The 26,475-nt window shown below is 42.0% G+C and overlaps 2 protein-coding genes and 1 long non-coding RNA gene across 10 annotated transcripts in view; 1 reads left to right on the forward strand and 2 right to left on the reverse strand.

The window, feature by feature from the left end:
- Nucleotides 1-26,475, forward strand: part of birc6 (baculoviral IAP repeat containing 6) — a 135,037-nt gene that overhangs the window by 83,541 nt on the left and 25,021 nt on the right. For all 7 annotated transcript variants that reach the window (XM_079690602.1, XM_079690605.1, XM_079690603.1 and 4 more), the window contains 3 exons: nt 17,118-17,340; nt 18,604-18,749; nt 24,897-25,007. In XM_079690602.1, coding sequence (XP_079546728.1) covers nt 17,118-17,340; nt 18,604-18,749; nt 24,897-25,007 — 480 coding nt within the window. The remainder of the gene's footprint in view (nt 1-17,117; nt 17,341-18,603; nt 18,750-24,896; nt 25,008-26,475) is intronic.
- Nucleotides 1,533-5,820, reverse strand: LOC307043298. Of its 2 annotated transcripts, XR_013809325.1 has the most exons (3): nt 5,342-5,820; nt 4,749-4,830; nt 1,533-3,988 (listed from the first exon to the last, which is right to left on the reverse strand). It is a non-coding gene; the product is annotated as an uncharacterized lncRNA (long non-coding RNA). The 2 variants fall into 2 exon arrangements; XR_013809326.1 differs by having other exon boundaries at nt 4,749-5,820.
- On the reverse strand, nt 20,240-22,324 carry LOC307045102 (general transcription factor II-I repeat domain-containing protein 2A-like). The gene is made up of 2 exons (XM_079690612.1): nt 20,564-22,324; nt 20,240-20,394 (listed from the first exon to the last, which is right to left on the reverse strand). The coding sequence occupies exon 1, from the start codon at nt 22,199-22,201 to the stop codon at nt 20,570-20,572; it is 1,632 nt and encodes a 543-aa protein (XP_079546738.1). The 5' UTR covers nt 22,202-22,324; the 3' UTR covers nt 20,240-20,394; nt 20,564-20,569.

Here is a 26,475-nt window from a genome sequence, read left to right on the forward strand (position 1 = left end):
CTTTTTTAACACAGGAAAAAGATTGCTGACACAAGCCTGAAATCAACATGAACAAATATATGAGAATATTCCAACCCCTTCCCAAAAACCAACTTAAAATTGTGGAAATAGATGCAGAAAAAGCAGGAAGATAGACCCAGTTTACATGTACAGTGGGAAAAAAAGTATTTAGTCAGCCACCAATTGTGCAAGTTCTCCCACTTCAAAAGATGAGAGGCCTGCAATTTTCATCCTAGGTATACCTCAACTATGAGAGACAAAATGAGAAAAAGAAATCCAGAAACTCACATTGTCTGATTTTTAAAGAATTTATTTGCAAATTATGGTTGAAAATAAGTATTTGGTCACCTACAAACAAACAAGATTTCTGGCTCTCACAGACCTGTAACTTCTTCTTCAAGAGCCTCCTCTGTCCTCCACTTGTTAACTGTATTAATGGCACCTGTTTGAACTCGTTATCAGTATAAAAGACACCTGTCCACAACCTCAAACAGTCACACTCCAAACTCCACTATGGCCAAGACCAAAGAGCTGTCAAAGGACACCAGAAACAAAATTGTAGACCTGCACCAGGCTGGGAAGACTGAATCTGCAATAGGTAAGCAGCTTGGTGTGAAGAAATCAACTGTGGGAGCAATTATTAGAAAATGGAAGACATACAAGACCACTGATAATCTCCCCCGATCTGGGGCTCCACGCAAGATCTCACCCCGTGGGGTCAAAATGATCACAAGAACAGTGAGCAAAAAACCCAGAACCACACGGGGGGACCTAGTCAATGTCTTGCAGAGAGCTGGGACCAAAGTAACAAAGGCTACCATCAGTAACACACTACGCTGCCAGAGACTCAAATCCTGCAGTGCCAGACGTGTCCCCCTGCTTAAGCCAGTACATGTCCAGGCCCGTCTGAAGTTTGCTAGAGAGCATTTAGATGATCCAGAAAAGGATTGGGAGAATGTCATATGGTCAGATGAAACCAAAATAGAACTTTTTGGTAAAAACTCAACTAGACGTGTTTGGAGGAGAAAGAATGCTGAGTTGCATCCAAAGAACACCATACCTACTGTGAAACATGGGGGTGGAAACATCATGCTTTGGGGCTGTTTTTCTGCAAAGGGACCAGGACGACTGATCCGTGTAAAGGAAAGAATGAATGGGGCCATATAACGTGAGATTTTGAGTGACAACCTCCTTCCATCAGCAAGGGCATTGAAGATGAAACGTGGCTGGGTCTTTCAGCCCGACAATGAACCCAAACACACCGCCCGGGCAACAAAGGAGTGGCTTTGTAAGAAGCATTTGAAGGTCCTGGAGTGGCCTAGCCAGTCTCCAGATCTCAACCCCATAGAAAACCTTTGGAGGGAGTTGAAAGTCCGTTTTGCCCAGCGATAGCCCCAAAACATCACTGCTCTAGAAGTGATCTGCATGGAGGAATGGGCCAAAATACCAGCAACAGTGTGTGAAAACCTTGTGAAGACTTACAGAAAACGTTTGACCTCTGTCATTGCCAACAAAGGGTATATAACAAAGTATTGAGATGAACTTTTTTTATTGACCAAATACTTATTTTCCACCATAATTTGCAAATAAAGTCTTTAAAAATCAGACAATGTGATTTTCTGGATTTTTTTCCCCCTCATTTTGTCTCTCATAGTTGAGGTATACCTACGATGAAAATTACAGGCCTCTCATCTTTTTAAGTGGGAGAACTTGCACCATTGGTGGCTGACTAAATACTTTTTTGCCCCACTGTATATAGGCTACATGGTTTATTGACACGTTTATCGTTTTCTCACATTTCTTGATAATTAAACATTTTCTTTATAAAAAAGATATCTCCCTTTTGGAGTAACATCTCTACAAATTCCTCATCAGCACGATGTAAACGTTTTTCCACATATTTTCCTAAATAAAAATGTGTTTAATGTAAGGTTGTTTCTGGTTGGTTGAGGGCATTTTAGAAATGGCAGATATTTTTGGAGATGAAAGTACAGCAGAACTAAGAGCCACATTTCTGGGGAAACTCTTGGACAGGGGCCAGGAAGCTAAAGTATATGTGGCCCTGAAGGCTGATGGGATATGGTGGCGCTCCGGGCCGGTGGAATTGTATTATCACTGTCCCCATCATTGTAATCACTGGTCCGGTGCATTCGTCCAAAAAAAATCGACTAATAATGAAGAAAATGTACACATTTGTTGCAATAGTAATGTATGCACTAACTGCATTACTACTTGTAGTACAACATTTGAATCATCAGTTCTTCCTCATTTTCCTCAATTGTTCATATTTGGTTTATTAAAATAATTATATTGGGGTCATTGTTAAAAAAATGTCTGCTATTATTATGAGTATTATTATTTGTAAAATGCGCTTTCTACCTTCCTGTCATTAGGAGTTAGAAATGTAATGGCTATGTAGTAGATTAGATTAGAACCTTCATTATCCTAAACTGCTGGGACATTTCCCTATAGCCAATACCTTTATATTGTCTACTCTTCACTTAGGCTACTTATCAGCATAGGTCGGCATCGATGTACAGAGTCGACAGAAGACCTTGTTTATATTGGCATCATATTGAGAGGTGCAGTGACGCGTCCTAAAACCAGGAAGTAAGCTGCTGGTTCCCTCGACAAAAAGCAATGGGATTCCTCCACAGGGTTTTGGAAAATAGCTGGAAATAAGGTCTGTGGAAAACAAACATGTTTGATAAATGCACGTTTTGTTCAGCCGGATAATCTCCACATGTCTACCCTACTTTTATAATTTTTCTAATCAGAAATCTAATCGATAGATTATAAAAGGGTTTAAGGACGCGTCACTGCACCACTAGAAGCCAACACCATCGATCAAGCTGGCTGAAACGTTCTCTCCCTCTTCTTTTCATACTCCCTGAGTCCCTGTCACTCTCCGTTTAACTCCTCCGCTGACTTTCTTTTATTTGAAGATTGTTTTTTGCCCGGCGCTTGGCCGGTTACCGCTGTATTAAAAACATTTTGGCGAATGGTTAGGTGGCAAGAAAGTCTGTAGTGAACGAGCGCGCTCCCGCTCACGGGAGCCTGCTCGCGCTGCGCTCCTCAGCAAACAGCTGTTTGCTTTTCACCCAACAACGACAACCGACTCACGAAACGCTATGTTGTAGCGTTAATAAACGAAACAATTTAACAAAATTACTAGTCAAAATACCAATACCACAGAACCATTTTTTTTTAAAGCAATTTTTTTAGTGGCCCGAGCGGGCAAGTGGTAAGTACGTTATGCTGGCCCGGGGTGTCTAAATAGTGCTTCGCCATTTATAATGTTGAGCCCTGGTGGCAAATAGTGTCTCCATAGAAGCTTCAAAAGTTCTACTTGTAATCAGGTTGTTAAAAGCCCTTCCATTTAAAGAGCAATTAGTCTTATCAACATACATTTAAAATGAAAGTCCATAAGACTTTCAAAGAGTCCAGAAGTCCAGGAAAATGAGTTGAAGTAGAGGTTGGTATATCTTATCAGGCCACTGGATGGCTTAGTCATGTCCACCTGGCCCTGCCCATGCTGGGACCCACACAGCCCGCTTTCTGCCATGTCTCCCATCCCTCTGTTATCTCCCCGGCTCATGGCTATGGCTTGGCATCATGGCTTCGCCATCTTCAACCTCTTCCAGTGTGTCCAGTTTCCTCCCCCTCTTTCTGGGAAAGATGTTCATGTCAGTTTTCTTTTCCCAACTCTTTCTAATCCTCCTTCCTGCCTGCTCACTTCCTCCTTTATCGTAGAAGTCTTTTCTGACGGCAGGTTTAAAGAATCCTTTATGTTTTGATTTCACAGTGTGGTGTAAATATAAACAAAGACGACTACAAAAAGGTTAAGGAATGTGCAAATTATGCCCAAAAATGCCAAGATAGACTCCTCCTGCTCCTCCTTGACCTCTAGTGCCTTGAAGTCCTCGAGGGTGATGGCTGTGGTGCCCATGATCCTGATGCTCAGCTAACCAGGCAGGGGAACACTTATCTGGAATACAAGGAAATCATGGAGAGCATGTCAGAACGTTCACACGTACATAAAAAGCAACCAAAAATATCTTGTCTGAATGAACAAGTAATTAAAGGCTAAACATGGCTTCATTTGTGTTCGTCCTCTTACTAATCTACGGTAACAAACAGTCCCACACCGATGTGGGTTTTGCAGCCCCGCCAACGTTATCCTCCCTCCAGAAAGAAAGAAATCATTAATGGAACATAACAATTGCCAGTCAGGGCGGAGGGGAGATTAGAGTGTAAACAGCGGTGTTTACGAGCTGCCACAGCTTGGAGCAGAGCGCCTTCACAGCAGCGTGTCCATCAACGCCAATCAGCCTCTGCCGTGGATAATCTGCGATCAAACTGTTCAACTGACATCACTAAAGCACAATGGTGTTACTTCATTTAAAAAATAAGCATGATTTAATGCTTTCATTAAGAGCCCCCTCACGCCCGCCCAACTCTTTTCTCTTGCCGTTAATGATTAACCACTCCCCACCCCCAGGTCCTTGTTAGTAGTTATTTTAAGCATAGTTCCCACCTTCCCTATGAAGGACATTGGAGATGGTGTGAACACAAACATTAACAGGAGCATTCTTGGCTTTGGTTTATATGTGAATGGAACTGCAATCATCCTCATCCCCTTCAATCCTTGCAGTATATATGTCACCTTATTCACTGAAATGCCTGATATTACAAAATACAAAATTACACACAAATAAAAATGATGGTATAAAGAATAAGTGGCTTACCCTAAGGCGTCTAAGGTGTATGACAACAACATCGGGCATGCTTTTTGGATCTTCACTGGTAATTTATGGCTTCAAAGACATTCTACATGTGGAGGATGGGGGGGAGAGAAGAGATGTGTAGCCTCAGACAGTGACAGACAGAGCGATAGAAGGTAGTAGTGGCACGATGCCTTCGCTGTGCTCACAGGCTTTCCAGTAAAAAAGCCTGATGTGTCACTTCTCCACTCACCCAGTCTGTAGCGCCACCTGTCAGGTTAAAAACCCTCCACCCCCCAACTTCCCTTTTGATTAAGTTTCCCCCTCGCAATCGCAACCGTCTCTTATCAGCAGGATTGCATTGCTGCTAAAGCACTAGTAGCTTCTTCTGACGGAGATACCCTCTCCCCATTTTCCCCCTCCTGCCTCCCCACTGTTCCTCCCATCTTTACTGTCTTCTGTCTTTTGAGTTCCCTTTAACTGCTTTGCCTAAACACAACTCATCCACCTCCCTGCCCGGCTTATGAGTAAATCCAACACCTCCTTTTTCAGTTCTATCCCTTCTGATGGCTTACTACTCTTCTGTGGAACAGTACAATTTCAAAAAAGCCTCTTGCCTGTCACTGTAGCCCCCATGCCAGTCATTACAAAACTGTCTTTAGGATCAGTTGATTGGGACACCCATCTTCCGTTGAGCCAAGTAGGAATGGTTTACGTCCCAGAATTAGTGGAGTCTGGCAGATGATATTCCAAAAGTGGAAAAACTGTAAAATCCCATGGAGCAGACGTCTGAAGAGAGGCGATAGCAGCCGGAACGCCAGCCTGTTGTTATGGCAATATGGATCTGCATCTGCTGCCAGTGACAGCAATGTTACGGCAGGTCTCCAACACCAGCTATTCCGTGGGAGGAATGTGCATTGCATAACCAAGCAGAACGATGTGAAGAGAGGGAGGATTCTGATGGCGGTGGCAATGAATTAGAAGGAGCATGAGAATGAAAGGGAGGGGGAAGTGCCATTGCTCGCACTGTCTGCTGTCTCCTCCCCTCCCACTGAAGTGGGGGCTGGTTGAGCTCACACCCATACAGCTACCACCTAGACGGCACACAATAACAAAAAGAGAAAGGAGGTGAATCCAGCCGGCGCTGCCACGCTCCGCTCTGAGTTTAGCCCATCCTCAGCTGCTGGTACTCAGACCTGTGGAGAGAGGAGGAGTGGAAGAGGAGGAGGCAACAAAAGGATAAGATATAGGGGTCTTTTGGAGCATTTCCATTGCAGGGCCTCGCACGGCTTAGTACGGTATAGCTGGGCCTTGGTAGGCCAGGCTCACTTTATGCTGCCTTTCCATTACAGTTTAGTAGCTGGGGCAGTAACTATAGTAACGCAGTGTAGGCGGAGCCTTGACGTCATCTTCAATGAGAACCAGAGAAAAACAACATCAGCCGTTAGCTGTTAGCCCTCAGAGCTCACAGCTCCTCATATCTGTTCAGAACCTAGACAAAAGTTAAACAAGTACAAACCACAGACTGTCTGTGTCATGGCGAAAGAACCTGGATTTTGGAGGGCCAGAAACACTGTGAAACTGTACCCGTTAGCCGGTGTGGGTCATGGATGTATAATAATAACTGGATACAGCATGGGAGGCGGGGCCTCTTTCATTCCTATGAGAGTTGCTCATTGGCGCATGAAGACAAAATGGCCCAACTTTTGAGAGAGCGAAACGTCACGAAAGTATTCATGAAAAAATTCATTCAATCATATAATCCGTTCTTATTGTGCATCCATGGGTAAAGGTAAAACTCATGTAGTACTGAACACGTCACATGAACGTGCTGGGCGGCACGGTCCCGTGGGTTAGATCCGCGTTCATAATGCCGATGAAAATAACTCTCAGAATAACGTTATTGGCACATTTTACAACTTGAGGACCGAATGTTTTTAATAAGGGCTATACAAATGTTCATACTGGGTAGTTTATTTAGTTTTACAGAAGTATTTTACCCAATGTTAGTCAAAAAAAAAAAGTATTTCCGGGCCCAGCGACTGGTACGGAATTGTAGTACCGCTGTTTGGCCACAACAAATATTTTCCTCAGAGTCCGGCGCACTTCCTGGAAGCTTGGTGTAGGTACCACATGTGCACGGCCTACCAGATCAGCCCGGGTCCGTTACGCTTACCAATGACGTCACGCATAGGCTGTACGGCAACCCAAGAGGACATTTTACACGGCCAAATTCCGCAAAGAATATTAAAAAATAACAATCGACAGTAAATGTATGTTAGTGGAACTGTGTCAGGAAAGTGAAGTGTTAATTAAGGAATGTTAATGAAGAACTGAAATGCATAAAATAGAAAGTTAATATGTAGCATATCCCTCCGAAATATGGTCGTAGACTTTACTGATTTTAGAATTTATTGAAACTCCAGACTCGACGTAAGAGCTTGTGCCTCTTCGGGGGGTGCTAACATTGAAACATGTACTTTATTCTTTACTTTCTCCGTCTTTATATGTAGAAGATATCAGATACCGTCATGTTGTTTCCATAGCAACAACAACTTCCTGATAACATGGTAATGCCATTTTCCTCAAAGATGCCAACAACAAAGGAAACACTGCATTTGTATCAAATATAAATGTTCTGTCTGTCGATTGTATATGAACACATACAGGAGTAGATCAATTAGTGCTAGCTGCATTGCTGATGTCCAAAGCAAGAAACAAAAATAAGGATCCCAACAAACTAGAAACCCCCACCTCATTGCTACTATATAGGCACCAGGTAGTGGTAAGGATTTATATAACATAACTGTATTCATTCTGGAAGGAAATTAGGCTTCTTGATAGACACCAGAATATTCCTCAAAATGTAGAGTGAAAGCAAGTTTTGTTTATAACTGATTGACAGGAGTAGAAAAAAACAAAAGACTTAAATAATTTACATGTTTCTTGAATAGATATCGTTTTTACACATTGAGGAAAATGTTCCAAATATGCCACAGTACCATTTAATATAATATAATGGCAGAGCAACCAACCTTTACTACTCTCTTTTGTCTCAGTGGGCAAATAGTTTTATTTGTATTTGTGTTTTGTATTGTCCGTTTTTGACAACCAGACAGCACAATATGGTTACCAACAGCCCTAATCCATCAAGCCCCAGAGTAAATAGTGTGTCTTTGAATGCTTCATTGAACTGTGACCGCTGTCAGTGCAGTAATCCCCTTTGTTTTTGCAATAGAATCTTATTTCAGCCCTGGTGTATCTTGCATTTCAATGAGTTTGGCACATGACCGCTACAAGGCTGCTTTAAATCTCAGAAATGTGTAAACTTAAGCTTTTTAGGACAGTGCTTTTTGATAACAGTTCTGCCTGAATATAGTAGATTAAAGGTAGTAACCACCATGGATTAATAGGAAATGTATTGAATAACTATTACGTTGTGTTTATTTTAATATTGTTTTTTTAATGCAACCATTAACTGCCATAAATGGTCAAGTGCTGGCCCAAACGCATCATGATAACCTTAAGTGTGACAAGGAAGACAGTTTCTATATTGAATTACAGACCAAAGTAGATTTGTTAAATTAAATGTTGCTGCAACACAGCTAAACACATGGAGAAAGAAATGAAACTAAGATCATGTTACTCATTAAATTGTCAGTGCAACTTATCAAAGAGACCACCTTAGTGCATGATGCCAAAACATTGGTTTGCTGTCGATTAAGTAGCATTTCCCGCAGTTAAATGCAAATCCATTTTTATCTTTTATATAATGTCAATTTCTAGATTTTCTTTTTGATATTCTTACACTCACTGTTAAAATAAACCTACCATTAAAATGACAGACTGTTCATTTCTTTGTAATTGGTCAAACTCACAAAATCAGCAAGGGATCAAATAATGAGATATATATATATCGGGGTTTCCGTTAGCCGGTAATTGCGGGTTTTTAGCTGGTAAAATTGAATAAAAACCGGTAAATTCAAAATCTGCCGGTCAAAATGTCCGATGCTCCGATCGATTGGCTGCCGGTCATTATCGGCCGGTATTCACTCTTAATAGTTTGATCTGTGCTCTCTATAAATGCCAATCAGGAGAGCTGGATCTGATCGATATGGACATAAACGCGAGTGAAGTGTAACCGGACGCGAGAGAGAGATCAGAGATCAGATCAGCTGCTGAGTCTGACCTGAAGCCCCGCCCACTGTTTAGCGCGCTGCATGAGAAACTGACGAGCTGTCAGGAGAGAGAGGGAGAAAGGAAAAGAGAGGCTCCGCTTCTCCCGTGTTATTATTCAAAGTTAATTTAAACTTTTGAATAATGTACTTCATCTACTACAAGTAGTTTCTTTGTATGTAATAATTATGTTGTTTGTGGAAGCGCATCATTTATTGAAAAATGAATCTGAATTTTTCGATCTGTTACGATTATAGACTGAAGCAATATAAGAATGAGCCCCATTAACTGAGTTTTAAACATCAGCATATCCGGTCATAGTCCGGTAATTACCTGCTAACGGAAACTCTGCTACACAATTCTTCTTATTATTATGGAAACATGACCAGTAAGTTTCAAATTTGTCCGGTAAAGTTAAATTCTGTTCGGACATTTGACCGGCGAGAAAAAATCCTAGCGGAAACCCTGATATATATATATATATATATATATATATATATATATATATATATATATATATATATATATATATATATATATATATATATATATATATATATATATATTGCACATAAGTAATATTGTACATCGGAGGTGTTATAGTCTAAAAAATAAATGAAAGTCTCTTAAAAGCTCTGCTCCTTCTGTCCTTTTAAAATGGCACAGAGCTCCAGGCCACCTTTTCTCTGGCGGTTCCACATAGTTAAGCTTTGGTGCACATTATCCACGGTTTGTACTGAGGCACACTGTGTTGGCGGAGACATGTCACAGTCCTACTGTTTGGGCTCCGTCTCTCTGTTCTGTTGCCCTTGAGGGGCAGGCAGACCTGACACTGTCGAGCCAAGAGCTTGAGTCAGACTGCTGGCCACCCACTCAGTGTGAGCGCATGCTTAACGCCTCCCTCCCTTTGGGAAGCCATCGGACACCCATCCTGCAGCAGCTACCAGCCCCCCACCGCTCTGCTGCTCACCCAGGACACCCAGTGTTAACCTGCTAAATGGTTTTCTATCACTGTTTTGATCAGAATCACAATTATTGTATTAGTCCTGCAGCAGGGACGTTTACAACGTTACAGCAAAAGTGACATAGCAGATAAAAGGCGAGCAATAATTGAATAGCTAGCATGTTAAAATAGAGAAAAAGCACACATTGGAAATCAAAATAATAACCAATAATTACTCATCCATGGTTACAAAATTAGTAGCAGCTTGTAGCTAAATGTACAATTGCCAAAAACAGTGCATATATTGCACATTACAGGTTTAGAGCCCAATATTTCAACAGTTTGTATTGTGTGTGTATTGAACATTACAGTAAACCCTGTAAACAAATAAGTATGTTGAGCATGTGGCTTTTATGAAGATCAATGACTGTCATAAGCTTTTGTCTCAGTGGGTTGCCATGGAAGCAGTAGGTTGGATATATTACTACCAACCGGTGGCGAACCGTGTCTATCACAGCTGGACCTTCTGTAGATACACACACCCCCCGCCGCCACCTCTGTCTCGAGCCAGTTAACTAGCAACCTTCTAGAGTACTCTGGAACCAAGGGAAACTCTGAAAGAATACGCCCATTGGCTACAAATCAATATATGATTGGTAGATCAAACTGTCAGTCCAAACGTACGCTCTCATTCAGTGCAACGGCCAGGGCATTCGATCAAGGATGTAGAATACCTTGGTTGAAGGATATTCTACCCAGAGACCCAGAACAAGATCTGATTGGTTGCTTTCTTTTCTAACACAAAACCACTGAAGTGCATGGTCCGAGAAGGACAAACAAATCAACGTAACACTGTAATATTACAGATCAACAACAGATACGATTCTCATTTATTCATTTTATATACATTTTATTTATATAATTAAATCGATTTTTTGTTTGTTTTATCTGAGTGTTCCAGGGTATTCTCTGAATACCTTGAAGGCCCTGACAGTTTGCCACTGCTACCAACACATCAACATGCCTCTACAGTTACGTTACGATAATACTTAATTGTGAGGTCAAGTCTGACATTTTTCTTGCATCACAGCAGCTCTATTTGCATTATCAAAAAAGAGAAATATTTAAAGAGCCTGTGACAGCCTCCCAACAACTGTTGTGCAATGAAATATTGGGCTACTAGTTATCTCGAACCGTCAGTTTAAAAAAGAAGATGCGATACCGTTCCGATAAATATCAATAATTTCGAACAACGCGGGTAAATTCCTTCGACTCATTTTGAAGTTTTGGGGGAAGCAGGAAGTGACGTCAATGCGGGAACGCTTCACTGTGCGGCGAGAGAGTCCAACACGGACAAAGTGTGTTGTCATGCGTAGAAATGGTGAATTACTGAGTTTAGGCACGTTAATAACGTTTTAATGAAGTTGACTACAGTATATTCATATTTGTCAGTGCTTTCATGTCAATTCGGCGAACATAACATAAATGATCATGGTGAAGATGATGATTAAATTAGGATTTAAAAATCGGTAGTGAGAGCTCCTGAATTTCCTCCCGTCGGATGTAATATAAAAACAAATAGATTATTTTTGTAGTTGTAAATTCAAGTGGATGAAACTACATTTATTAGTGCTTTCATGTCAATTCGTCGAACATATGATACATTAAATGATCGTGAGGAGGATGATTTAAAAATCGTTTGTTTGAGCCGGTCTGCATTTCCTGATGAGAAAACAAACCGATGCTTTTTGTAGTTGTAGTACACCAACATGGATTAAACGTGTTTTTTTACCACAATGTTAGGGAAATTAATGGATAAAATGCACGGATTATTATTATTATTATTATTCCCACTCCGATCGGGACACTAGGTCCACCGTTTCCCCGCAGCGAGGCTCCCCCCCTTGACAGTTTACGTGGGCTGGGCTGGGTGCAGTGCATGGCGGACTGGCCATCGGGACGAATCCCGATGGGCCGGTACCGAAGTGGGCCGGTCGGATAAGTCACTAGCACATCCCCCACTCCCCGCTTTGACAATTTACTAGCAGTACCGAAGTGGGCCGGTCGAGAGTCCCGGAAATGTTTTAGTCCCAGTCCACCACTGGCTACATGACCGTATTATCGCCCATATTGACGTACCTAATTCCTAAACTTCTAACAGATGCAACATAAACCGATCCTTCAGCCTCATATGAGCTCTCAGACACGTTCAAAATTAAACTGTCATCGCTGTCTGAGCTTGCTGCTGTGTGCGCCATCGTGCGTTTACATGCAGATGCTGGGATCCTGAACGGTGCAGCTGGAGCGCTGTGCCCGCAATGACGTCACACATAATTTGGCGGGACTTGAAGAATCCCCGAGAAGATCCAGAAAATGGTCAACATTGAAGCGCAGATTAATGGTTATCAAAGTACAAATATCCAAAATAATTGTTTTCAAGGGGACAATATTTACTCAAATTGATGGGTTTGGATGATGGGGGAAACTCGTGTCACAGGCTCTTTAAGGAATCAGACATTTACCATGTCATTACAATCCCTCAAGACATGATGTTCAAGACCCACCAATGTACATTTGATCTAGGATTTAACTCTGTATTTTATTTGAGGATTGACTGGTGCACAAAGGAGTGCTTGAGTTGTCAACCAAATCACTATTGTTAATTTAATAATGAATATACATTTGGATGGTGTGCAATTTATTTTTGAGAAGAAGAAAAACAAGCTGACAAACCCACAGCCCTGACACATCCTTATAAACATATAATGCCTATTACACATCTAGCAGACACAGAGCAACATTAGAATTGATTTGGTTTCATGTTTATGGCCAGCTACTAATGACTTTGTTAGCAATTGCGTTGCCTCTAAAATTCTCTTTTCCTCACCCTGCTGTGGCACTATCTTCAGTAATTAACATCACAGAGGTGTCCATTTCTAAACAAGTTCATTTTCTTTCACCCCCAGTAAAATACCAACCATCAATCTGTCAGCTATAATTACAGGAATCTTTGCATCTTCACTGGGGACTGCGGGCAGAAAAGGCACTAGACTGGAGTTGTTAGTGGGCAACAGGGTTTGTGTGTTAATTAGAATATCTGTGTTTGGCATTTGATGCCAGGGATTTTCGGTGGTTGATTATCAGTTCTATTTCCAGGGTTTTGAACGGCCATGTATAGAAATCAATGATTGTGTGTAAATCTGGAGGATTCACAACCTGATTTTCAAATACGATTTCCTGAAACCATCAAGCCATTGATTTGACACGAGGTGGGGCTACAGGGAGGGATTAAAGTCCAACAGTAGAGCTTTTATTACAAGAAGCCCTTTCATATGCCATGCTAACTCATGGCAGGCACTCCTACTCAGGTCTACTGGCCTCCATTAACTTTTACTCAGCCTGAACATCCAACATGGCTACTGGCAGCACCCATCTCTGTACAGCCCCCAGAAGGCCCTATATCACAGACAGAAGGCCCAGATGTAGTCTGGCTGTTGGAAGCACTGCGATGACTGCAGGTCAGCACCACCAAGACGCTCATAGCTGTGATGGATGTCCAGCCTCCTTGGGTTTCCACTTTTCATGTGTCTCAGCCTCTTTACTCTTTGCTCTGAATCACTGTTCAGGCTCCAAATTGGTGTTTCTTTAATTTCATGGAAATATGACTATATTTACAGAGGCAGGAAATGAGAAGCCAGTGCATATCAGAGGTTGCGCTAGACTTTTTTGCTTCCCGTCATTTTGACGGACAGGATCGTAACATTTCCCACAAAATCCAGAATTACCGGTCGGCCTTTACACAACTCTGACGAGGGGGGGGGAGAGCGCGCACAGCGTAAAGCCAAGGTTTGGAAACGGTATCATTTCCTTTTTGGAGGGAATGCATAACATAGCATAACACCGGAGCCTCGCTGCGGAGAAACTTTGGCGCTGTTCCGAGTTTGTTCTAATCTGTCAAAATGAAGGACTGCTTTCAGATTTTTCCGTCATTGTTAAAATGAATCCCCCATAGACGGAAAATATTCGGTTAACGCGACCTCTGGTACATATGACCTTTTTTTTGTAGTGTTGTACCAGGCGGTTGTTGAAATAGTTGGAAAAAGATAGTAAACCATTACCAATCATTTGTATCATAAGCTTAATAACAACAATTCATGGCAGTTTGTTGGCATAGTTTTGTGATATCTTTTAGAAACTATATATGTGTATCCCCTTGGAAGCCTTGTAAATAGTTCACTGTTTTATCATTTGTAAATAAGATGAGGAGACTTTGATAAAGGTTTATATTCGGGGGTAAAGTACTATCATTTACATCTAAATGATGGATTAGCCTCCAGGGACCATTGCTAAAACACACTGCATGCATGGCTAAAGAACAAAACAAAACATGAGCGCAAATATATACAAATATTTGTGTCCTTTCTTTTTATTATTTTCTCTTTAATTAGAGTGACATTTATTCCCCAAAGTGTAGAAAAAAACTGTGACATTGAAACGGAGCAGCAGCAGGAGGAGGAATTCTGATGAGTTGCACAGAGTAATTACATCGAGGTAACTAAAAGGGACTAGGATTCCATGCTAGGTGTCATCCAAAGACACCGGTGTAAGGATCTGCGATCAGGTTGAAGTTCTGGGAGGTCAGTGTTGTGCAGATGCTGAGTGACGACAGTGGATAGCGGGTCATTTCAATAAAAATGTAAAACTGTCTGCAAGCCCCGAACAAGAGCTGTTTATTAGGGGCTGACACTTCAAGGTAAGCACATGGACACAGTTTGTTTGCGGGGTCTTAAATATTGTATTTAAAAAGTAATAAATATTGATAAATCCATTTAGCGAAAATTAGGGATGGGTATCATTAGGATTTTATCGATACCGGTACCGGTACTGCTTATCGGTATCGGTATTTTTCTATACTTTTCAATAATTTGGTGTTAATAAACTAAAAAAAGACAAGACTGCACCCAGGTAAAGAAAACATATTACCCGTGCGCAGCAGCTAACCTGCCTGCGAGCCTTCGCTCAGGTCACATTTACACTCGGCGCGGCTGAAGCCCGCTAGCACTATTAGCACTATTAGCACTAGCAGTATCGCTAGCACCGTTTAAGATTCAATGAGTGTCTCGTTTGCAAATGCTTCATTAAGTTGCTTGTGTTACCCCCTTTACAAGCAACTAATTGAGTACATAGATTGCACCTTGCACTATCGCCACTACATTTTTTTAAAGTCCATCCAGACCTTCGATCGCTTCGCTCTGTCCGCCATGCCTGCGGGAGTCTCACAACAATAATAAGAGCGCTGTTGAGAGAGATGAGGAGTGGCATTTACAGTGGCCAATCAGAGGGGTCTCAAACCGGATAAATCACACGGGATGAGGGTTCCCAACCAACCAGAATGGTTTAAAGTTAAACTAAGGAAGTAGAAGTAACAGATATACCGATAGCAGCACCGTTTGTCCAGCGGCTTAACGGTATACCGATACCGTCCAATCAGGTACCGGTATTGACTTAGTACCGGTTCTCGGTACCCATCCCTAGCGAAAATTAAGGCTGTTAAAAAGTATTAAACGGTATTACATTTTGTAGCTTGTTTTCAATAAGTATATCAATTGTCCAAAGAGGTTGTATTCTACTGTCTGCCTGAATGTAATCATTGCGTAGGTGTGTAGTGTGATTCTGTGTAGTTTATTTATGGCATCCCGTTGGATTTGACGTCATCTGAACAGGAAATCGCACGCTCACTGCTTGATAGCGCGCAAAGGTCAGTTTACGCCGGTTGTTAAACAACATCGTTATGGGGAAATGCAAGTCTGCGTCCAAATGGTTGGAAGATAAGGAGGGAGGACAATCAATACTGTATATAGTAAATGTGTAACCGGTTAAAACTCAAAGTGGCGATGAGGTCTTAAAATGTATGGAAAGGGTTTTTAAAAAAGGTCTTAAAAGGTCTTACATTTCACTAAAGGATTCCTGCATATACCCTGCCTGATGTATTATTTATTACATTACAGAAAACTTTACTCTAATAATAAACAAAGAACTCGTATAAGGAGAATACAAAAAAAATACACAGGTCTACTTTAAAATAAATAAAACATATAGCTGCACCATAAAAAGAGTTAACTGATTGAACATCGTTAGCTGTCTTCCTCTTCTGTGTTTTTCCTCCAATACGTAAAGGCTGCAGCACCTTTGACAACTTCTCTACCGGTAAGCCAGCATCGGTTGCTGTGAAAGCATATAAATCTAACAACCAGAATTAAATCCTGTGTTCCTCCGATATTTTTCTTTTCTTTGAAAAAGAAAGGCTCATCGAGCCGGGGGTCAGGTTATTCGCCTGCAAGAAAAGGCGCTGGCGCGGGACCGCAGCAGGATATGAGGTATATTTTAGTTGACCTAATTAAAACAGTTAATTTTTTTATTTATGTGTCACAGTATCACCTCAAAATACGAAACATACGAAACATTTTCAACCATGCAACAACATATAAATAGCCCTACAAATATTTGTATTTTATTTCCTTCTTATTTTTGTCTAAGTTCAATGGAGCCAGAGCAGAGGGCTTAAAAAGCCGCAGGTTGCAGACCCCTGGTCTATGTGATAGAGAACTGTAGCGGATACGACCGTTACCGTTCTCGTGTGGCTGCAGCCTCAGAACAGCCCGTCTGGCACCAACAACCATGCCATGTTCAAAGTCACTTAAATCTCCTTTCTTCCCCGTTCTGATGCTCTGTTCACCAGGTCGTCTTGACCAGATTAGATATTTGCATTGACAAGCAGTTGAACAGGTGTACCTAATAAAGTGACCAGGGAGTTTGTGTGTATATATACATATATGTATTTATTTATAGCTCTCTCTAGCTCTCTGTTTCTGTCTCTAGCTATTCAATATTTGTTTAAAGTAGACATGTTATTGTAGTATGAGAGCTGGCCAACGGTGGCAGCACTGATCTTTATTGCTATAGATGAGTCAGTCTTTTTTGTTGCTTTGAATTCACTAAAAGTAATCTTTCTCCCCCTCTGTATATTTTGGGGTCACTTAGGATATTACCTGCCCTCCGGCACATTTTCACTTTTATTATTGTTTTTGAGCTACTGTGACTAAGATGTTTGATTATGAAGGTCCTGGATCATGACAATGTTTGCTTACCAATACTATCACTGTTGTAGTGCAATAGAGATCTGTTTATTGGGAAATAAAGAAAGTCAGTTCATTTGTTGCCCTATTCTTGGAGCATCTAACACTCACACACTGTATCCTGTGGTCTCGCTGCAGTCCTGGATATGGCTCGTCATGTGCCTCTCTATCGGGCGCTGCTGGAGCTGCTGAGGGCCACCTCCACCTGCACCACCCTGGTCCCTCTGCTGCTGCCTCTCTCAGGAGACCCCGGGCAGGACGAGGAGGACGAGGATGAAGAGCACTCAGAGGGACAGACCTCTGTAGGGATGCTGCTGGCCAAGATGAAGACATGCGTGGACACATACACCAATCGTCTCAGGTGAGATGGTCAAAATACACACAGCACACAGGTCTATACCTACACATACTTTTAAGTATTTTATATTTTGGGCGAAATATACTACTATGATTTAGCCATTACCCCAACTCTCCAGGCAAACAGGCTCTTCTATTATTAACCTTTTCCTCCAATTCTCTCCATGGGTATATGAATTTACCCTGAGTCATGGAAGACACAATCAGATTTAGAAACTCCGCTGCTTTTGGCAGTGGTCAGGAAAAGTGCAGAAGCGTTTTGTGTGTCCCTATAACTGCAGGAAAAGTCGTTAGTCCCACCATAAAAATTCAATTTTCTGGGGAAAAAACATTGCCTGATCTTTGCATAAAGAGCTGTATCTTAAACACATCCCTAACATAAGAGATGGGACCACATCATCTCCAGCACACAAAGCTCATGTAAGCTTGGTTTATACGTATTGAACCAAGTTTACATGCATATACTCTGCATAAATACATACCAATAGTGCCTGAGTATGAATGTCTCCATTCCTCATAAGTCAGAGAGACAGCAGAGAATGACGAAGCTGTTCTAGGGTCCATTTTACATCTCTGTATACAACTTGTATATGATTAGCTGTTTTTAGCTTCAAGTCATACGTTATCTTAGTTGTGTCAAAATAATGAAATCTGCCTCATTCAAAAGACTGCTTCTATAAACAGGCTAAAGAATGGCTAGTAAATGATATATAGACAACAGGCCTTTATATTTTCAAAAATAAGGATCCAAGTAACAGGAATAAGAACACTTCCCTAATATTTGGGATAATATAGTATATTTTCTGGTAAATCAACACAATGATGTTTTTTTTCCATTTCATTAATTAAATACCTGACAATTAATCACCATTCTGGTTTTCCCTGCATATATATCAGTGACCGATTTGATTATGTAAAATTGTATTTTCAGGTTCAGTCTGTGATGTTTACCCACAGTAACAACTGTACATATAACAAGTCAAAGAGGAGAAACATTTCTCATATCAGTGAACCTAAAAACTCAGCATTATACCAAAACATGTGTATAAAATCTGTCTTTTGAAATCTTAAGGAAAAACGACCAACCTTTTTATTAATGCATACAAAATGACATACAAGTTATCAAACAGCAGCCAATATTAGTGTGTGTGTGTGTGTGTGTGTGTGTGTGTGTGTGTGTGTGTGTGTGTGTGTGTGTGTGTGTGTGTGTGTGTGTGTGTGTGTGTGTGTGTGTGTGTGTGTGTGTGTGTGTGTGTGTGTGTTTCAGGTCAAAGAAAGATAAGGGTAAAGGTGTGGTGAAGACGGACACCTCAGACCCAGAGCCCGAGGGTCTTACTCTGCTGGTGCCTGACATCCAGAGGACCGCTGAGATTGTGTACGCTGCCACCACTAGCCTGCGGCAGGCCAACCAAGGTACACAGAAAACACACTCATGGGGATTTAATTGATTTTAATGATTCAAAGTTAGATTTAAATCACAGTCTGCAAACGCTTCAGTAACATATTTACATCCATACATTTAACCTGAGGCCAAAACAAACCCAGATGTGTTTTATGTTTGGGACTTTAAATCATTTCCCAGATCGCTCCTATCTCCATCTTTCTATTTGTGTCTCTCTTACTCATCTGTAGTCTGTGTCCTGTCCTCTGGTGCAAGGACACCAACATAATGTATCTAACCAAAATGTCTGAAGATTTAGTTACATTTTTATCAAGGATGCTTTTCGGCTGTTTTTTGTTTTTTAAAGCTCGACTTGACCAAATACTCTCACAGGTCAAACCCACCCTAATGTGGCTCTAAGGTATACATCAGTGGAGCAACACACTGCAACAGGCAGAACAACGTGTCTACATCTTAACAAGACGAGCAAAGCCCCAGCAGCCTTTGCTAATGGCTTTAAAATATAACAAAAAGATATCTTCACGCATGAACTGAACATTTTTACTGATCATGTTGATAAAGGAAAGGGAAACTCCTTCATTTTCATTTGTTAGACTGCTCTACAAATCATATACTCAGATGATTGTGCATCAAACCTAATAAATATATTGAATTATTTTTGGACGAAAGGAATTCAAATTGTAGTTTACCTTTTCTGTTAGCTTACTGAAACCAAGGAGCATTACTTCCTATCTTTGCAGAACATATGTGTCTTGAGGAGGGTTGGTAGTCAGCTTTAAGGGCTTCTGAATATTTAATCATTGTAATGAATTAAATCACATTCTCTCATAGGTTAACAGGTAGCAGAGCATGTGTTCAAATTGAAAGGGGTGGGACCAGGAAGTGATAGATTACTGAAGGAAGGATCCCACCTTAATAAAGCTACTGCATCAATAAAATGTTGCCGCCCCACACCTCCCACATCACCAGGCTGCTAAGCAGAGCACAAAACAGATGTACCCCCCCACACGCCCATTACAGAGGGTTTTATGTTAGATCTACGTTAACAGCCATCATGCTGATCACTTAGGGGAGGGGGGGGGGGGGTGGGGGTGTTGCCATTAGAAGAAGTTGAAGTGTGCATGTGGGGGAACAGAAAGAGATGAGTGTCAGGTCAGTTCACATGAAGAAATCGATACACACAGTTCTGTGATGTGTCGCATGAGGGTCTTGACAGATGTATAATAATTTAATTATTACAGAGGCTCTAAGACAGGGGTTCTCAAAGTTTTGATGAGGGAGGGCCAATTTAGGTACCCAATATTGGATTGAGGGCCGCCCAAGAAAAAACGGAACACAAAATTCCCAAACAAATCTTTTCTTTATTGCGCACACACACACACACACACACACACACACACACACACACACACACACACACACACACACACACACACACACACACACACACACACACACACACACACACACACACACACACACACACACACACACACACACACACACACACACACACACACACACACACACACACACACACACACACACACAGAGAGTATTGCGCTGGAGTTAGTGATATGCTGTGGATTTCCTGTCTTATCAGCAGGGCCCTGTTTCAGAACCAATTCCAGCTACTCAAGCACCACAGGATAGTCTCTGCAAAACAAATACAGAGAGACAGAGAGGGGGGAGGGAGAGAAAGAGACTTTTAAAATAGAAGCTTACCAAAGACCACAATAACACAGTATTCATCATCATCATTGTTATTATTATTGTTGTTGTATTTGTAACACAAATCGGCTATTATTGCCTGTCATCAACATACCTTTTCCTACTTTGAATGGGATTTATGGTGCTGTCGTCTGTTGGCTACTATTCCTTTGATGTCCGGTTCCATCTCCGTTGTTGCTATACGAAGGACAGCATGTAGATGGGCATCCGTCAGCCTGGATCTCAGCTGGGATTTGTTGATGGCCATGGTGGAGAAGGTTTTCTCACAAATGTATGTGCTTCCGAACAGAGAGGCCATTCTGATGGCATGTTGGCGAAGTGCACGGTACGTAGATGGGGAAAGTCCTTTGTAGAACTCGATGAGATTCTTTTCTCGATATGCTGCTCTGGCCTCAGAGCTCTCCTGCAGGTTGATGAGCTCGAACTGCATTTCTGCAGGCTCTTCTTCGGGTGCACATGTGAAGGGATCTTGGAATAGGTTGAATGACTTCTCGTGGTCACTGAAGTCCGAGAAGCGGTGGTGGAATTCCTCTTGGAGTTTTTCCATGAGGTTGTGGTTCTTGTCTGAACACAGGTGATGTAAAACGTCACATTCACCTGCGAGCACCTTGCAGGCGGGGAAATGGGTTAGATCCCCCTCTCTGAGCTGTCCCTGCACTAGTTGAAGTTTTCGCTGGAAAGCTTTGACGCTTTCAAACAATGTGGAAATGAGCTTCCCATGGCCCTGCAGCTTCACATTGAGATCGCTGAGAAAGGTGTTCAGGTCAACAAGGAACGCTAGGTCACAAAGCCATTCAGTGTCACTTAACTGTGGCAGATCTTGTCCTTTTGATTGCATGAACTCAGCGATTTCTTTCCTCAAATTAAAAAAACGCTTCAGTGTGGCACCTCTGCTCAGCCACCTGACAGCAGTGAAGTATATGACGTCACCAAATTCAGCCTCTGATTGCACCAAAAAAGTTTTGAATTGACGGTGATTCAGACCTCTGGACTTTATGAAATTCACTGTCTTGACAACAATGTCCATGACATGTTTCATTTCAAGCGTATGAGCAGCAAGGGCTTCTTGGTGAATTATGCAGTGATATTTGATTAGGTTCTCACCTCCGTTATTGGCCACTTTGTCGCTGAGCAAAGAGACAGCGCCCGCCTTTCTCCCGACCATGGCTGGCGCTCCATCTGTTGTGACACCGACCATGGATGTCAGCTCCACATTGTATGCATCGAGACTACGACACACAGCATCACAAATGTCGATTCCCCTTGTTCTGTCTTTGATACTCTCCATGCTTAGCAGTTCCTCGCCTATTTCAAAGTCCTCCGTGACCGTTCGAATGAAAATTAGCAGTTGTGCAGTATCAGAAATGTCTGTACTCTCATCCAGTGCTATAGAAAAGGACCCCTTGCCTAGGCCTTCCACACGTAGTCCCAATTGCTCTTTGAGATCATTGGCCAGATCTTCGATTCGTCGTGTCACTGTGTCATTCGATAAACTTATGTCACGGAACTTTGACTTTTGTTCAGGGCATACAATGTCAGCCACTTTCAAAATGCAGTCTCGCACGAATTCTCCATCACTGAACGGCTTGCTCCGCCTGGCAATTTCGTGAGCTACCACATAGCTAGCCTGTGTTACAGCTTCACCGGATTTTGCAAGATTTGTGAAAACTGACTGCTGGGCAGTTAAACCTCTTTGAAGTTGTTCAAGTTTAGTTCTGCGCTCCTTGCCCATGAACTTGTCTTACATTTTATGATTGGTATCATAATGGCGTTTTATGTTATACTCCTTGAGCATTGCATTCACCTGCTTGCAGATGAGGCATATCACTTTATCCGACCCCTGAGGTAAAACGAAGTAAGCGTTGCTCCATTTCTCCTGGAACTTCCTTTTCTCCTCACTGACAAAACGTTTTTTACGCGACGGCCCTGGCTCCTCCATCTCGCTTACACAACGAAAACTTCCAACAAATGTTGTTTCCGCTGTTCACGTGAACACTTTGCCGCCTTTGGGACGTGCATCCAATCAGGGAGTGAGTTTGGGGATGCTCGCGCTGGGGGTATTCAGTGGAAATAACAGTGTGCCTGAGTGTGGACGTTGGGAGAGACAGCTTGTTGTTTTATTATTGTATAACCGGACTTTTGTGTGCGTTCATATACTTAACCACACACGCAAACACACACACTCTTTCTCTGCCGTTACATAGCAGACACTACTTTATCTGTCAAGTTGTCTCCGATGCCACCACAACTTCCTGTCAAACACGTTATCTCGCCTTCAAAATAAAAGCATGCAAACGGAACTGGAAGTTAACCTAAATTAAATCCAAAATACACATAAAACTACAACGAAGGCAACAAAAACAATGCAACATCTCCTTCAGTCTCAGAGGACACAAAGTTGGGTTATCTACAGACAGTGACTAGCTAAAATCTCTAGCTAACTCCCGTTTCTGATAACTTACAACAGATTTTCCGCTTAACTGCAACTCGCGAGATTTGCGAGATTCAGGTTACCAAATAAGGAGTGAGAGTGACGCGTAGAGGAACCGGAAGCTGCGCTAGCCTCCGGTGGCTACCATAATGCTATCATTTAGTTTCTCAGATTTTTTGCACAAAAATGGATTGATGGACCATCAATAATTTTACTGTACTTGGGGTTTAACAGGTTAACTATCGCGGGCCGCCAGAAACATTTCCGAGGGCCGCCATTGGCCCGCGGGCCGCACTTTCAGAACCCCTGCTCTAAGACAAATGTCAGGAAGGAGCCATGATCAGCAAAGCAGGATGGTATTGACTGAGGAGAGGAAGTATTCCTCTGGAGCTTCACTGAATCTGTGCTCACTCAACACGCTGAATAAATGGCGGCTGCACTCTGGGTGCACCTCTTTGCTTCCAGGGTTGGATTGTAGCTCGGATATATGAATGTATAGGAAATATATACAAGTGAATTCTTAACCCTAGAAAGAGTAGTTATGATGAAATGATTTTAACTCAAGGTCAATGGAAAACATTTAGCAATAGATTATAACCAGGCGTGCATCCTCTCTGGAACTGCATCCACATTTCACTCGTGTGTCTTATTCCCTTCCATCCAGTGGTTGAACACTTGCACATGAACGCCCTGCATTCTGTTTTTATAATGTGTACTGTGGACCCATGTCTACTGGCAGAACCAATTAAAAAGTTGTATTTATTATTTGTATTTGTATTTTTTAGATTTTTATTGAATTGTACATTTCATGTCTTTTGAACTCTTTATTTGGCTAAATGTTTCAGGAACATTTTAAAACACCATCATTAAAATCAAACTGGATGCCCAGGCATGAGACTGAATGTGTGATCCTAGATAACAAACTGTCCTTCACTGCAAACATTGCTGCTACAACCCGCTGCTGCAGATACACGCTTTACAACATCAGGAGGATACGTCCCCACCTGACCCAGACATCAGCGCAGGTTCTGGTCCAGGCTCTCGTCATCTCACGCCTAGACTACTGCAACTCCCTCCTGGCTGGTCTACCTGCATGTGCCATCCGACCTCTGCAGCTCATCCAGAATGCAGCGGCTCGTCTGGTCTTCAACCTTCCAAAATTCTCCCACACCACGCCGCTCTTCCGCTCCCTTCACTGGCTACCAGTAACTGCTATAATCCACTTCAAGACACTGGTACTTGCGTACCATGCTGCGAATGGATCTGGCCCTTCCTACATCCAGGACATGGTTAAACCGTACACCCCAGCACGTGCACTCCGCTCTGCATCAGCCAAACAGCTCGCTGCACCCACACTGCGAGGGGGACCCAAGTTCCCATCAGCAAAAACACGTGGGTTTGCTATCCTGGCTACAAAATGGTGGAATGAGCTCCCCCTTGAAATCAGGACAGCAGAAAGCTTACACATCTTCCGGCGCAGACTGAAAACTCATCTCTTTAGACTCCACTTCGAGCGATTGAATTACTAACAAAGCACTTATATACTAATAAAGGGCTGGCTTTTCTAAAGCCAGTTGAGTAGCAATTGAAATGTTTAGCTCTATGAAACCTGATGTACTTATATGATTCTGTTTTCTTCCTGGTCGAATGCACTTATTGTAAGTCGCTTTGGATAAAAGCGTCAGCTAAATGCAATGTAATGAATGGAAATGACAATTATTAAAGTTGTCGACATGGGTATGACAGACGCTGTCTGAATTTAATTGTATCCAATAAAAGTTAATGGGAGGAAAAACCGATCATAAAAAAGAAAATCCTTCTCATAAATACATTTGGTTATTCAGATCTTCATCAAACATATTATTTTCTAGGTGGTTGATCAGAAGAAAACAGGAAAGATATTCCAAAGCTCATCCCACTGTGCCACTTTTGGAATGCCTGGAATGCATCCTTGCTCTGTTTCACTCTAGCCTTTGTGATTCTTGTTTCCTCACAGAGAGGAAGCTGGTGGAGTGTTCGAGGAAGGTGTCCAGTCGACCCAAGCCTCTGTACGTTCTGCGCTCTGTAGAGGAGAAATACGTGGCTGCCATGAAGAAGCTGCAGTTTGGTGAGTCCTGAGTTTGTGTGATGCACGTTTATATGTACATTTGGATATTCACAGATTTGCATATTAGTTTTATTTATTTACCACACACACACACACACACACACACACACACACACACACACACACACACACACACACACACACACACACACACACACACACACAGCCATGTCATGACCTATTACACCAGTTTATAAATGGATGTAGTAAGCAGCTTGATGTCTGAAGTAATGTCAGGTGACTATAAACACTGTTGTTCCAGTGAGCTGGCAGAATAGAACCAGACAAGTCATGACAGACTGAAGGCTGGACTGTAACTCCTTCTAGCAAGACTTCTGATTATATCATTGAATTTCACACTATGTGGGATATAAGAGTGCGTTTTTTGTTGAGGGGATAATAAGAGTCTGATGAAATGGTTTGCAACGCGAGCAGGCTCCCGTGAGCGCGCTACTTCACTACAGACTATTGCGCCACCTAACCATTCGCCAAAAATGTTTTTAATACCAGCGGTAACCGGCCAAGCGCCGGGCAAAAAACAATCTTCAAATTAAAAAAAAGTCACCGGAGGAGATAAACGGAGAGTGACAGGGAGTATGAGAAGAAGACCACCATGGGGTCCAGAGCCTTCAGCCGCTCTGCACCCCGCCTCTGGAACTCCCTCCCACCTGACATTCGCAACACTGATTCCCTCCCCATTTTCAAATCACGCTTCAAAACATATCTCTTCACACTCGCATATCCACCCTGATCATTATCCATCACACATCCTCTGTTTTTATTTATTTGGTTATTTGATTGATTTATATACTGCATTGTCTTGTTTGTCTCTTATGCTGATGTTATGTATTGTGTATCTTATTTTTTATGTGTTTGTACGGCGACCTTGAGAGCCTTGAAAGGCGCCTAGCTATATAAAATAAATGAATTATTATTATTAAGAGGGAGAGAAAGTTTCAACCAGCTTGATCGATGGAGTTGGCTTCTAGTGGTGCAGTGACGCGTCCTAAAACCCTTTTTTAATCTATCGATTAGATTTATGATTAGAAAATTATAAAAGTAGAGTAGACATGTGGAGATTATCCGGCTGAACAAAACGTGCATTTATCAAACAGGTTTGTTTTTCACAGACCTTATTTCCAGCTATTTTCCAAAACCCTGTGGAGAAATCCCATTGCTTTTTGTCGAGGGAACCAGCAGCTTACTTCCTGGTTTTAGGACGCGTCACTGCACCTCTCAATATGATGCCAATATAAACAAGGTCTTCTGTCGGCTCAGTGCATCAATGCCAACCTATGCTGACAAGTAGCCTAAGTGAAGAGTCGACAATATAAAGGTATTGGCTAGAGGGAAATGTCCCAGCAGTTTAGGATAATGAAGGTTCTAATCTATTACATAGCCATTACATTTCTAACTCCTAATGACAGGAAGGCAGAAAGTGCATTATACAATTAATAATAATCATAAT

This window comes from Notothenia rossii (genome assembly GCF_949606895.1).
Source record: "Notothenia rossii genome assembly, chromosome: 6".
Taxonomy (NCBI): Eukaryota; Metazoa; Chordata; class Actinopteri; order Perciformes; family Nototheniidae; genus Notothenia; species Notothenia rossii.